Consider the following 13067-nt stretch of genomic DNA (forward strand, 5'->3'; position numbering starts at 1 on the left):
CCTGAGAGGGAGGGAGGGAGCCTGACTCACATTTCCTGAGCAAATTGCCAATGCACCAAACAAGGAGTTTAATAAAAACATTCTCCCATGGTCACTTAAACCTTCCAAACAACTGAACTGGCATTAAACTTGGCACCGATTATGGAATACCACCAATGTCAGACATCCGAGGGTTTCTGCAGCAAGAGCAGAACCCAAAATAATAAAACCAAATTGCCGGAAAGCACCTACACCGCTTGCACAGGACTCCTGAATCCAAGAAAAGCTTCCTGGCTTTTGTGCTGGCCCAGCTGGAGTTGAATTGTTTCTATTCTTTCCTGTAAGTATGTTGGGGGAGGAAGTCATTGGGCTGTCTTTCTCTGCTTTTGAGTGGGAGGAATAATATGGGGTTATTACAGAAAATGGAAAGGGGGCAAAGGAGGAGGATGGAACCACTGTAAAAATAAATTCATATCTTGTATTTGGTTTAGGAATTTGGATACCGTCCAATGCATTTAAAAGGAAAAAAAATGAAAGCATTAAGAAGCCATAAAAACAAGGGTCATAATGGTAAACAATACAAACAATTTCTCTAAGCTGTGAAAAATGAGTTTCTACATGGGGCTGAGAAGCGTAGCACAGCGGCAGAACACTCCCAGCACGCTCAAAGGCCTGAGTCCATTCCCCAACCCTGGAAAGAAAAATGTTAATATCTAATATCTATATTTGGTTACATTTTAACATCTCTGTATCTTGTCTTCACGGCTGACACTCTGGTAGTAACTGGTACAGGCTCAGGTTCACTGGCATGTAGATCTCGCCACCCTCTAGAATTAGAATTAAATTAGTTTTAGAATGAGCAAATTGTAATGCTCTTGTCCTTTTATTTCCACAAATAAAAATTCCCTGAGCTAGCAGTCTTGTTTATCTCAAGGCGACAAGTGTCTAAATGGCATCTTTCACAATAGCCAGAAATTTGGGGCTGCCCTTATTTTCATCTTGCTGTGGCTGGTTATGTGGCTCGTAACCTAGGCAACGGATTAAATGACTTCTGCTTACTGTGAAGTCATCACAAAAGAATGGAAGTTGATTCTCCCTCCCTTTCTTGGGATAAGATAACTAAGACTGCACTCTATTTAGTAGGTTGAGGCTATTATTAAACCTGCAAATTTCAGGGAGAGAAACCACATCTACGAGTACCTAAATAAAACAATCTTTATTTAATACTGGCCAGAACGATGGATATGGCTAGGGGTTAGGATTCAGGCATTATGCTGGCCCCTGTCACCTGGCATGATAAACCCAGGCAGTACCCTAGACAACCCAGAATCGTATGGCTGTTAAGTATGTAGGCAGGTGTGAAAGCTCCTTTTAAGAGACAAACTCTGGCCGGGCAGTGGTGGCGCATGCCTTTAATCCCAGCACTCGGAGGCAGAGGCAGGCGGATCTCTGTGAGTTCGAGACCAGCCTGGTCTACAAAAGCTAGTTCCAGGACAGGCTCCAAAACCACAGAGAAACCCTGTCTTAAAAAACCAAAAAAAAAAAAAAGAGAGAGACAAACTCTGCCTGCTCCCGATCCCCTCCCCTCTTCTGAAGAGTCAGGCTGGTCCTTGCCTCTTCTTCCTCTCTGTATTTCTCTTTCCTTCTTCTCTCCCCTTTACCCTACTTTCAATAAACTCCTCACTTAAGCTCTGCCTACATGGTGTATTTGTTTCCCATCCTCCCACCCTCGTCTACTACACGGCCCCTTGACCCACTAAGGTCTCTCCGGTGCCATTTTACAACACTAGGTTCACACCCAAGATTCCCAGAGAATGGTACTGAATAAGGTCAGTCAGATGCCTATAAAGGCCAAACTCACAAGGTTATGTATGTTTTTTCCACCTTTGACCAATCAGGGGCAGGCATACATCCTGACTAACTTCCTCCCGGCATGTCTCCCACCTACACGTGATCAAACATATCCTGCACAGTTGGAGCAACCAACCTTGTTTCTTGAGGTGAAAACACATGACATATTTATTTTACATAAACAAAAGTCCCCAGGATTTCGGAAAGCTATCTGTTACTGGGTAGAGGAGGCTTACAGGTGAATTTCAGCTGGTACTCTACATTCACCTTCGTAAAAGAAAGTTTGGTGTCTGAAATCTAGGGTGTTAAGGACTTGACAGATTGACCTACAAAACAAGAACATCTGAGGGCAAGAGAAAAGGACTTGGAGTCAAGATGATTTGAGTATGAAGAGCTATAGGAAGTCCACTAGCTGTGGAGCTACATTCCTGACAGTGAACAGGAATCTTTTTTTTTTTAAAGACTTATTTATTTATTATGTATACAATGTTCTCTCTGTGTTTATCCCTGCAGGCCAGAAGAGGGCACCAGACCTCATTACAGATGGTTGTGAGCCACCATGTGGTCGCTGGGAATTGAACTCAGGACCTTTGGAAGAGCAGGCAATGCTCTTAACCACTGAGCCATCTCTCCAGCCCCCTGAACAGGAATCTTGACAGACATGATGGACAGTTTGTGGGGAAACTAAGCAGAGGCGTCCCTGTGGAGTGAAGGTTCCAGCTGCCACATCTGGCAGGAGTAGATGTATCTTCACTGGAGTAGCCTCCTTTTGATAGACCAGGTGATTTGGGTGATGGATACCCCCCATCAATGAAGTAATGGATTGAAGGCTCTCCTCATGGTCCTTTTCCCCATGGGTCTTCTCAATTAATTATATAAGCCTTAATGTTCTTTCATGAAAGATGAAGCGAGGCCTTCTAAAAAAAAAGTCGATTAAATTATCAACCTTAACAGACTTGGTTGATTTAACCCTGGAAAACAATAAAATGTAGCATTAGCTCTTCCGGGGACGGTGCTTAGAGGCACTCAGAATGGTCCAGCGTTTGACATACCGTCGTAGGCTCTCCTACAACACAGCCTCCAACAAAACTAGGCTGTCTCGAACTCCTGGCAACAGGATTGTTTACCTTTACACCAAGAAGGTTGGAAAAGCACCTAAATCAGCATGCGGTGTGTGCCCGGGCCGACTCCGAGGGGTTCGTGCTGTGAGACCAAAAGTCCTCATGAGATTGTCTAAGACAAAGAAGCATGTCAGCCGGGCCTATGGTGGCTCCATGTGTGCCAAGTGTGTCCGTGACAGGATCAAGCGGGCTTTCCTTATTGAGGAGCAGAAAATTGTTGTGAAAGTGTTGAAGGCACAAGCGCAGAGTCAGAAAGCGAAATAAATGTGCGGCTTTTTTAATAAAAAAAAAAATGTAGCATTAGTAATGTCAACGCAAAAAAAAAAAAAAATAGAGCTCTCGTCCTAAAGGGAATAAGAGATAGTTTATTCTGGAGACATTTTCAGTGACCATGGCCTGGGAACAAAAATTTAAGTTGCCTCAAATCTCATGTTCCATCATGAAAGTAGTTCCGCGGAGTTTTACAGATTTACTAGTTCTGTAAATTATGACAAAAGTCATGAATCAAGGCACATTTAAATAGAGTGGAGGGGAGGGGACATCAGAAAGGCAGGTGCAGTGAGATGGAGGAAGCTTTCCTATAGGCCCAAGATACTTCTGGGTTGGTGGAACCTAGTAGCCTGCTAAGCTAATAGATTCTAAAAAGGTTTCCATCTATTAGTGAGAAGATGCTGGTTCTGATACAGAGTGCTCAGGAAACGGCTGTTCTGGAGGGCTAGAACTAGCCTAAGATAAGCTCGCTAACTCTGGACCTGCAACCTTTCAATCTCCCACAGTATCAGCCCCAATCAGTCAGCCTCTGCAGACACAGCTTCCTTCCAGGAATCCTCGTTCACAGTAATCTATCCCTGCACAGCAATATTACCACTAACCAAGCGGCTTCAAACATCACTCATTGGCTAAAACTTAAAGCATTCACTTATCTCTTCTAGTCTCCCTGAGTTGTGAATTGACTGTAGCTGCAGCCAGTCCTCCATGTTCTGTGGTCTCAGCAGCTTCAATCAGGTGTTATGGAAGGTTCCAGGGATTTGGGTTCTTCTTCCAAACTCACATGGCTGTCAATAGCATTCACAGACTTGCAGACTGGTAGACTGTGGACCCTGTGGAGTGGAAACCATCTTTAATTTCTTGACATCTACTTCTTTCCATGCAATAACTTGCTTCATCAGAACTAGTAAGTTAATGGAATTCAACCAGCAGGTTCAAAGTTACAGCTTCATGGTCTATGCTCATGTGTGGCATCTCATCATGTTTGGCCTATGCTCCTGGTTAAAGCAAGCCACAGGTCTCACCCACATTCAAGGAGAGTGGCTTACCCAAGGCGTGAATGCCAAAAACAGAGGGTATTGTTATAGAATAATTTTCTTTATTTCTTTTTCTTTTCTTTTCTTTTTTTTTTTGGTTTTTTGAGACAGGGTTTCCCTGTGGCTTTGGAGCCTGTCCTGGAACTAGCTCTTGTAGACCAGTCTGGCCTCGAACTCACAGAGATCTGCCTGCCTCTGCCTCCCGAGTGCTGGGATTAAAGGCGTGCGCCACCATCGCCAGGCTAGAATAATTTTCTAACAATACTCAGAAGTTCATGGGGAAAAAAATCAAATTGAGTATTTGCCGCAATGGTGATCATACTGCTTTCTTTTTTAAAACTTTATTTTATGACGTTAATGGGTGTTTTGCCTGTATGTATGTCTGTGCATCACGTGTGGACCGGATGGTCTCAGAGGCTAGAAGAGGGCGTCTGGTCCATGGAACTGGAGTTACAGATGGTTGTGGGCCACTAGGTGCATGCTGGGAATTGGACCTAACCTCCATATTAACATTCTTTTACTCAATATTCATACATTTACTTACAATTTGCCACTTGAGTATACGTGCTTTTCAAATTTTTTTGAGCTCTTCATGTAAGGGAATAGACATAAAAAATAGAATAAATGATAGACTTACTGTAAAGTAATCACTTTATTGAAGGGGAGATTGGATCTAAAACATGTATGTTATCCTTACTAAAATGAGGAAAACAGATATTTCTACTAATCATCTATAGGAAACTGTCATGTGAATTTCACTTTACTTGATGTGGTAGTTTGAATGAGATGAGCCTATGCTGATGTATTTGGTCCCCAGTGGAAGGTGCTGTCGGAGGAAGTTTAGGAGGTGCGGCCTAGCAGGAAGAAGTATGTAACTGGAGGCGGGCTTTGAACGTAAGAAGCTCCGCTTACTTCCTGTTTGCTTTCTCTGTTTTGTGCTACTAGTAAAGGATGTGAGCGCTCAGCATCCTGCTACAGATGCCAAGCCTGACCCTTGTTGCCGTGCTTCTGTTCCGCCATCACGGACTTTTATCCCTTTGGAACCGGAAGCCGAATAAACCCCATCTTCCTTAAGTCGCTTTTGGTCAAGGCGTTTTATCACGGCGATAGAAAAGTAACTAGTATGCTCATTAAAATGCAAATTAAAACCCTGATGTGCACATATCATGTCATAGTGACAGAGATTTGAAAGTTCTATTAGTGAAGCTTGTGAAAAAAACAGGGGAAACTAATAAATATAACGATATGAGATATGGATAGATGCTATGAAGAAAGCTAAAATGGGATAAAGAAAATAATGGCAGGGGCTGGAGAGATGGCTCAGAGGTTAAGAGCATTGCCTGCTCTTCCAAAGGTCCTGAGTTCAATTCCCAGCAACCACATGGTGGCTCACAACCATCTGTAATGGGATCTGGTGCCCTCTTCTGGTCTGCAGGCATACACACATAATAAATAAATATTTTTTAAAAAAAAAAAAAAAGAAAGAAAAGAAAATAATGGCATCTTGAAATTTGCAGGCAAATGGATGGATCTAGAAAACATCATATTGAGTGAGGTCACCCAGACCCAAAAAGACAAATATCTTGTGTATTCACTCATAAGTAGCTTTTAGACATAAAGCAAAGAAAAACCAGCCTACAAATCACAATCCCGGAGACCCTAGACAACAATGAGGACCCTAAGAAAGACATACATGGATCTAATCTACATTGGAAGACAAAAGACAAGATCTCCTGAGTAAATTGGGAGCATGGGGACCTTGGGGGAAGGTTAAAAGAGAGGAGAGAGGAAGGGAGGGCAGCAGAGAAAAATATATAGCATAATAAAAACCATTATAAATAAATAAATAAATAAATAAATAGATAAATAAATAAAATAGGATGAAGAACCGAAATGACAGCCAGGCGGTGTTGCTGCACACCTTTAATCCCAGCACTATGGAGACTGAGGCAGGTGGATCGCTCTCTGTGAGTCTGAGGCCAGCCTGGTCTACAGAGGGAATTCCAGGACAACCAGGGCTACACAGAGAAACTCTGTCTCAAAAAAACAAAACAAAACAAAATTAAAAGAGCTAAGGTGACTGCTTTGCAAGCCCAGCACTGGTGCACTGTGTGCACTTGCATGGGGAGATCAGTGACAGTCTCAAGCATCATTCCTTATGTGCCATCCACTTAATATTATGTTTAATTAATTAATTAATTTGCAGAGATATGTATACACATGCCACGGTGTGTTTGGAAGTTAGAGGACAACTAGTAGAAGTTATTTTACTCCTTCCAATGTATAGGTTCCAGAGAGCTAACTCAGGTCATTAATTTCGTTGTCAAACATCTGTACCCACTCAGAAAGCTTGTACCGTACTCCTTTGTTTTGTTTTGTTTTGTTTTGTTTTGTTTTGTTTTGTTTTTGAGACAAGGTTTCTCTGGGTAAGGGCCCTAACCTAGTGAGTCCTGGAACTGCTTTGTAGACCAGGCTGACAGAATGAAATTGCTTTGTGTAAAATAGTCTACCAGATCCTATGCCACCTGGCCCTGGCCACCCCTCTACCTTCATTTCCCTTCATTTTCCTCCTTATCTTTTGTGTGCAAGCAATACCGGCCTTCTAATGCCCACTTTGCAAACCTATTCCCCTATCTGAGCTTTCGCGCTTTTTTTTTCTGCAAAATCTTTACTTTGGATATTTGAAGGCCTACTTTCACTTCTTAAAGGTTTCTGCACAAATATCTCCCCCAAGAAAAGTCATTTAGACTATCCTGAGTATCCATGTATCCAAGTCATCTGTGAGTGAGACTGGGGGAAGAGATACAAGAAGGGTTTGTCTGAAAACAAATTCTGTAGTGGCTGTGCTGTGGGGGAGGGGCAGGCACTGTACAAAGAGGAAGTAGTCTGACCGCCTACTGTGAAGGAGAATCCCCACAAAGAAGCTTTCCCGGAAGACTGGTTGGCTGACTGGATCTTGGAGAGGTTGTAGTTTGCCTTGGGCATCTTTTAGACCCCTAAACAGCCATCGCTTGCCCACCTCTGGGTCAGACCTACCACCTGTGACTAACGGATTGAAAAGCTCTTGAAATGTATTAAGAAGGACCAGTTTCTACCCACTGTCTAAGAGCCACAGAGAATCTGAGGCTGAGGTTTCTCTGTTTTGTTCTAACCACCTGCTTAATGTTGCCACCGATGTCTTTTGAAAAAGTGACTTGATCTGAGACTTTCTTTGTTCTGTTACTATAAAAACTTTGAAAGACCCTACAGACCCCCTCCTCAGAACCCGCAGCTAGCAGGCTCCCCGGGAGAACGTCCTGTTTGCTTGAAAGATTCTCAGGATCAGCAGCTAGCCTGCTCTCGTGAGAGGAAAACAGGATATCTATAAGATAGGACATCTACAAAGCAGGATGACTTCAAAGTAGGATACCTATAAGATAAGAGCAGGATGTCTGCTGCCAGACATCCATGCTGGGAGAGGAAAACCATCCATGCCACCACCCCCCCCCCGCCTCATTCTGATAACCACGCTTCTGCTTCTGTAAATTGCTTTTTGCTGCCCTCTTTCCTATAAAAAGTCCTCCTCCCAGTCTACAGGCGCGCAAGTCCTCCGAAAGACTTTGCCGCCCGCAGGTACCTGTGTCTACCTAATAAACCTCTTGCAGTTTGCATCCGACTCGTGGTCTCGGCCTGGTCTGTGGGTCCGGGGTCTCCACCTGAGGGAAGGTCCCTACCGGGGGTCTTTCATTTGGTGCGTTGGCCGGGAATTGAAGGCCCCCACCCAGGGACCACCGACCCACCATCGGGAGGTAAGCTGGCCAGCACCGATTTGTTAGTCTGTGTCTGCGTCGTTTCTGTGCTTTGTTAACTCTGTACACTCAGATCTGGGTGCTCTGTATCTGGCGGGCCCAGGAAGGAGCTGACGAGCTCGGACTTCCACCCCGCAGCCCTGGAAGACGTTCCAAGGGTGTCTGGAGCCCTGAATTAGGTGGCAGCTTTTTCCGGAGCTCAATCTGTATCCCAAAGTCTTGCTTTGCTGACTTGGGTCTGAATCTGGAGCCTTTTCGGTGCTCATCTGACGGGCCACATTCCAAAGGTGGCCGGAGCCTGATTTTTCACAGTCTCCATCTGAAGTTTTGCTTTCGGTTTTGCGCCAAAGCCGTGCTGAGCGTCCATATTGTTTGTGTCTGATTGTTGGATTTTTGTGTTTAAATATGTTCTTTGTTTTTGTATATCTGTTTGTGCTCGAGTCTAAATCTGGTACCATGGGACAATCGTTAACAACCCCTCTTCACTTAAGAAGGGGGGAAAATTGGGGTTTTAACTGTTCCTCAGAGACTGGAACTGATGGTATTTAGTAACAACAATGTCTGTCATTGTACTCTTACTGGAATTGACCTGATGATATTTGTAACTGCTTATAGAAGTTGGAAAAGTTTGACACACCCTGTAAAATGTTGAGCCTCCTCCATATGCAGGATCAGATAGCCCAGAGGGACCTGAAGCGGCGATGGCCGAGGGGCCCCCACAAGAATCCCCGGCCCTCTCACCTATGGCTGGCCAACAGAGGGACAGACGCGAGCCGCCGCCTGATTCCACCTCCCACGCCCTTCCCCTCCGAGAGGGTCCGAATGGGCAGCAACAGTACTGGCCATTCTCAGCTTCTGATCTCTATAACTGGAAACAGCATAACCCTTCCTTTTCCAAAAACCCAGTGGCGCTGACTAATCTAATCGAGTCTATTTTAGTCACCCACCAGCCCACCTGGGATGATTGCCAGCAACTCTTGCAAGCCCTGCTGACCTCAGAGGAAGAGCAAAGAGTCTTTTTGGAGGCTCGGAGAAACGTTCCAGGCGACAACGGTCACCCAACCCTTTTGCCTAACGAAATTGACGAGGCCTTCCCTCTGACGCGACCTGATTGGGACTTCACCACAGCTGCAGGTAAGGGACACCTACGCCTCTATCGCCAGCTGCTTATAGCGGGTCTCCGAGGGGCAGCATGCCGCCCCACTAATGTGGCTCAGGTAAAGCAAGTGATACAAGGGAATGAGAAAACTCCCTCTGCCTTTTTAGAGAGGTTTAAGGAAGCATACAGAATGTATACTCCCTATGACCCGGGGAACCGGGGCAGGCCATTAGTGTTTCAATATCCTTTATTTGGCAGTCCAGTCCGGATATCAGAAGTAAATTACAGAGGCTGGAAGGTCTGCAGGGGTATACAATACAGGATCTGCTGAAGAGGCAAAGAAAGAGAGAAGGAAAGGAGAATTTACAAGTATATTCAGAGGAGCAACCAATAAATGAGGAAAGAGACATGAAACAGAATAAAGAATTAAGCAGGCTGCTGGCCACTGTAGTTCAAGGACAAGAAAGAGAGGGAGGTAGGCTGGGAGAAAGGAAGGGGGCCAAAATGGACAGGGACCAATGTGCTTATTGCAAAAAAAGAGGCTCTTGGACCAGGGCATTCTCATCCCCTGCCGGTCACCATGGAATACCCCCCTTTTACCAGTAAAGAAACCAGGGACTGGGGACTACCGGCCAGGGCAGGATTTGAGGGAGGTCAACAAAAGGGTGAAGGACATGCACCCCATGGTCCCCAACCCCTATAACTTATTGAGCACTCTGCCACCATCCCACGTTTGGTATACCATATTAGACTTAAAGGATGCCTTCTTCTGCTTGCGGCTGCATCCGGAGAGCCAGCCCCTTTTTGCCTTTGAATGGAAGGACCCAGATCTTGGTCTTTCGGGTCAATTGACCTGGACTAGGCTCCCCCGGGGATTCAAGAACAGCCCGACCCTCTTTGATGAGGCTCTGCACCGGGACCTGGCGACTTTCGGGTCCAGTACCCCACCCTGACATTGCTCCAATACGTTGATGACCTCCTTCTGGCGCCGCTTCAGAGAAAGAATGTCAGGAGGGCACAAAGTCCCTCCTACAGACATTGGGACAATTAGGATATCGGGTATCAGCCAGGAAGGCTCAGATGTGCCAGAAGCAAGTCATTTACCTAGGTTATCAATTAAAAGATGGACAGAGATGGCTGACCGAGGTGAGCAAACAGACTATCACTAACATCCCTGCCCCCCGGAACCCCCGCCAGCTGCGAGAGTTTCTGGGAACAGCGGGATTCTGCCGCCTCTGGATCCCAGGGTTTGCCGAGATGGCTGCACCCTTGTATCCTCTAACTAAACAAGGGACAATGTTTGATTGGGGAGAGGAACAGCAGAGGGCTTTCAAAAACATTAAGAAAGCCTTACCAGCCTCCCCTGCTTTAGGCCTCCCTGACATCACCAAACCCTTTGACTTGTTCGTGGATGAGAGAAAGGGTTACGTCAAAGGGGTCCTAACTCAAAAACTGGGCCCTTGGAGGCGTCCTGTAGCTTATCTCTCAAAGAAACTCAACCCAGTTTCTTCAGGGTGGCCGCCCTGTCTGCGAATGGTAGCAGCTATTGCAGTCCTCACTAAAGACGCGGGTAAACTAACCCTGGGCCAGCCACTGACTATCCTGGCACCCCATGCGGTGGAAGCCTTGGTCAAGCAGCCTCCAGACCGCTGGCTCTCCAATGCCAGCATGACTTACTACCAAGCCCTGCTCCTGAATGCGGACCGGGTGCAATTCGGACCTGTGGTCGCTCTTAATCCCGCGACCTTGCTCCCCCTGCCTGAGGACCCGGAACACCACGACTGCCTCCAGATCCTCGCAGAAACACACGGGACCAGACCGGACCTGACGAATCAACCCCTCCGAGATGCTGACTATACTTGGTATACGGATGGCAGCAGTTTCCTGGCAAATGGGAAACGAAAGGCGGGGGCAGCAATGACAACAGAAACTGAGGTAGTTTGGGCAGAAGCCTTACCAGCAGGCACCTCCGCCCAGAGGGCTGAACTCATCGCTCTGACCTAGGCACTCCGGATGGCAGAAGGTAAGAGACTGAATGTTTATACGGATAGCCGATATGCATTCGCCATGGCTCACATACATGGGGAAATTTATTGAAGACGAGGGCTGCTGACCTCAGAAGGAAAGGAAATTAAAAACAAACTTGAGATACTGGCACTCCTGAAAGCCTTATTTTTGCCCCCAAAATTAAGTATTATGCACTGCCCTGGGCATCAAAAAGGCCATAGCCCTGAGGAAAAGGGAAATAGGCTGGCAGATAACGCTGCTTGAGAGATTGCTATAAAATCAACCAAGACCTCCCAAGCTCTCCCCTTGACGAACCCAGAAGAGGCCCAAGCCTCCAGTTCGCTACCCTATAGTAAAGAGGACATTGATCTCCTAAAGAAAATGGGGGCCACATATGACCCCGAAAAGCAACATTGGGTTTTCAAGGAAAAGATTGGTATGCCAACAAAACATACTTATAAAATAATAGACTACTTGCATAAATTGACTCATTTGGGGCCAAAGAAGATGAAAACCTTGTTGGACAGACAGGAGTCAGGCCAATACCTCCTGAACAGGGACGGAGCCCTGCAAAAAGTGACTGATGAATGCCAAGCCTGCGCTCAGGTAAATGCAGGCAGAATCAAGCTTGGTCCAGGAGTTCGGGCACGGAGACATTGTCCCGGAGTACATTGGGAGATCGACTTTACAGAGGTTAAGCCAGGTCTCTAGGGGTACAGATACCTCCTGGTGTTCATAGACACTTTTTCAGGATGGGTAGAAGCCTTTCCCACCAAAAACGAAACCTCAAAGGTGGTGACCAAAAAGCTCTTGGAAGAAATATTTCCCAGGTACGGAATGCCTCAAGTCTTGGCACCGATAATGGGCCCGCCTTCGTCTCCCAGGTAAGTCAGTAGGTGGCCAAACTCCTAGGGGTCGAATGGAAATTACATTGTGCGTATAGACCCCAAAGTTCAGGACAGGTAGAATGCATGAATAGAACAATTAAGGAGACCTTATCCAAATTAACGCTTGCAACTGGCACTAGAGACTGGGTGCTCCTCTTACCACTGGCCCTGTACAGGGCCCACAACACCCTGGGGCCTCATGGACTGACTCCTTTTGAAATCCTATATGGGGCTCCTCCCCATTTATAAATTTCTTTAATTCAAACATTGCCGATTTTGCTAACAGTCCTTCTCTGGAGGCTCATTTACAGGTGTCTACAGATTGTGCAGAGAGAGGTTTGGAGGCCACTCGCCGCTGCTTACCAAGACCAACTGAACCAGCCGGTGGAACCGCATCCCTTCCAGATAGGAGATACTGTTTGTGTCCGCAGACACCAGACCTAAAACTTGGAACCTCAGTGGAAAGGCCCTTACACTGTCCTTCTGACCCCCAATGGCACTAAAGGTTGACGGCATCACAGCCTGGATCCACGCCTCACACGTTAAGGCCGCCCATACAGCTGACAAAATGGAGCCCGCCGCAACCCCAGCATGGAGAGCCCAACGCACTCAAAACCCCTTAAAGATAAGGCTTACCCGTGGGGCCCTTGGATCATTATATGGGCCCTACTAAGACTGGGGATGGCGACATTCCCGGGATATGACTGCCATCACCCGGGGGGTGGAGGGGGACGACATGGGACCAGGAACAAAGACTTCTATGTTTGTCCAGGACAAAACACACAAAAGGGACATGGAGGGCCGGGGGACGGTTACTGTGCCCAATGGGGTTGTGAAACGACGGGGGAGGCTTACTGGAAACCCTCCTCCATCTGGGATCTAATCACGCTCAGACGAGGAACCACGCCTGGGTACTCGGGAAGGGGACCCTGGACTTGCGGGGGAAAAGCTTGTGGCCCTTGCTATGATGTCGCTACCGCTACCAATGTCCAGGACGCCACCCCAGGAGGTAGATTATGGAGACCAGCCAA

General features: G+C 46.5%; 2 protein-coding genes and 1 pseudogene across 2 annotated transcripts; all 3 read left to right on the forward strand.

Moving 5' to 3' along the window:
- Nucleotides 1–2836: 2836 nt before the first annotated feature.
- Nucleotides 2837–3233, forward strand: LOC130884029 (60S ribosomal protein L34). The gene has a single exon (XM_057784946.1). The coding sequence runs from the start codon at nucleotides 2862–2864 to the stop codon at nucleotides 3213–3215; it is 354 nt and encodes a 117-aa protein (XP_057640929.1). The 5' UTR covers nucleotides 2837–2861; the 3' UTR covers nucleotides 3216–3233.
- A 4525-nt stretch (nucleotides 3234–7758) lies between these two features.
- Nucleotides 7759–9508, forward strand: LOC130884226 (uncharacterized). Its single transcript, XM_057785251.1, has one exon. The coding sequence runs from the start codon at nucleotides 8745–8747 to the stop codon at nucleotides 9471–9473; it is 729 nt and encodes a 242-aa protein (XP_057641234.1). The 5' UTR covers nucleotides 7759–8744; the 3' UTR covers nucleotides 9474–9508.
- A 2022-nt stretch (nucleotides 9509–11530) lies between these two features.
- On the forward strand, nucleotides 11531–12709 carry LOC130884225 (protein NYNRIN-like; annotated as a pseudogene).
- The last annotated feature ends 358 nt before the right edge of the window (nucleotides 12710–13067 follow it).

The sequence above is a fragment of the Chionomys nivalis genome, chromosome 11 (genome assembly GCF_950005125.1).
Source record: "Chionomys nivalis chromosome 11, mChiNiv1.1, whole genome shotgun sequence".
NCBI lineage: Eukaryota > Metazoa > Chordata > Mammalia > Rodentia > Cricetidae > Chionomys > Chionomys nivalis.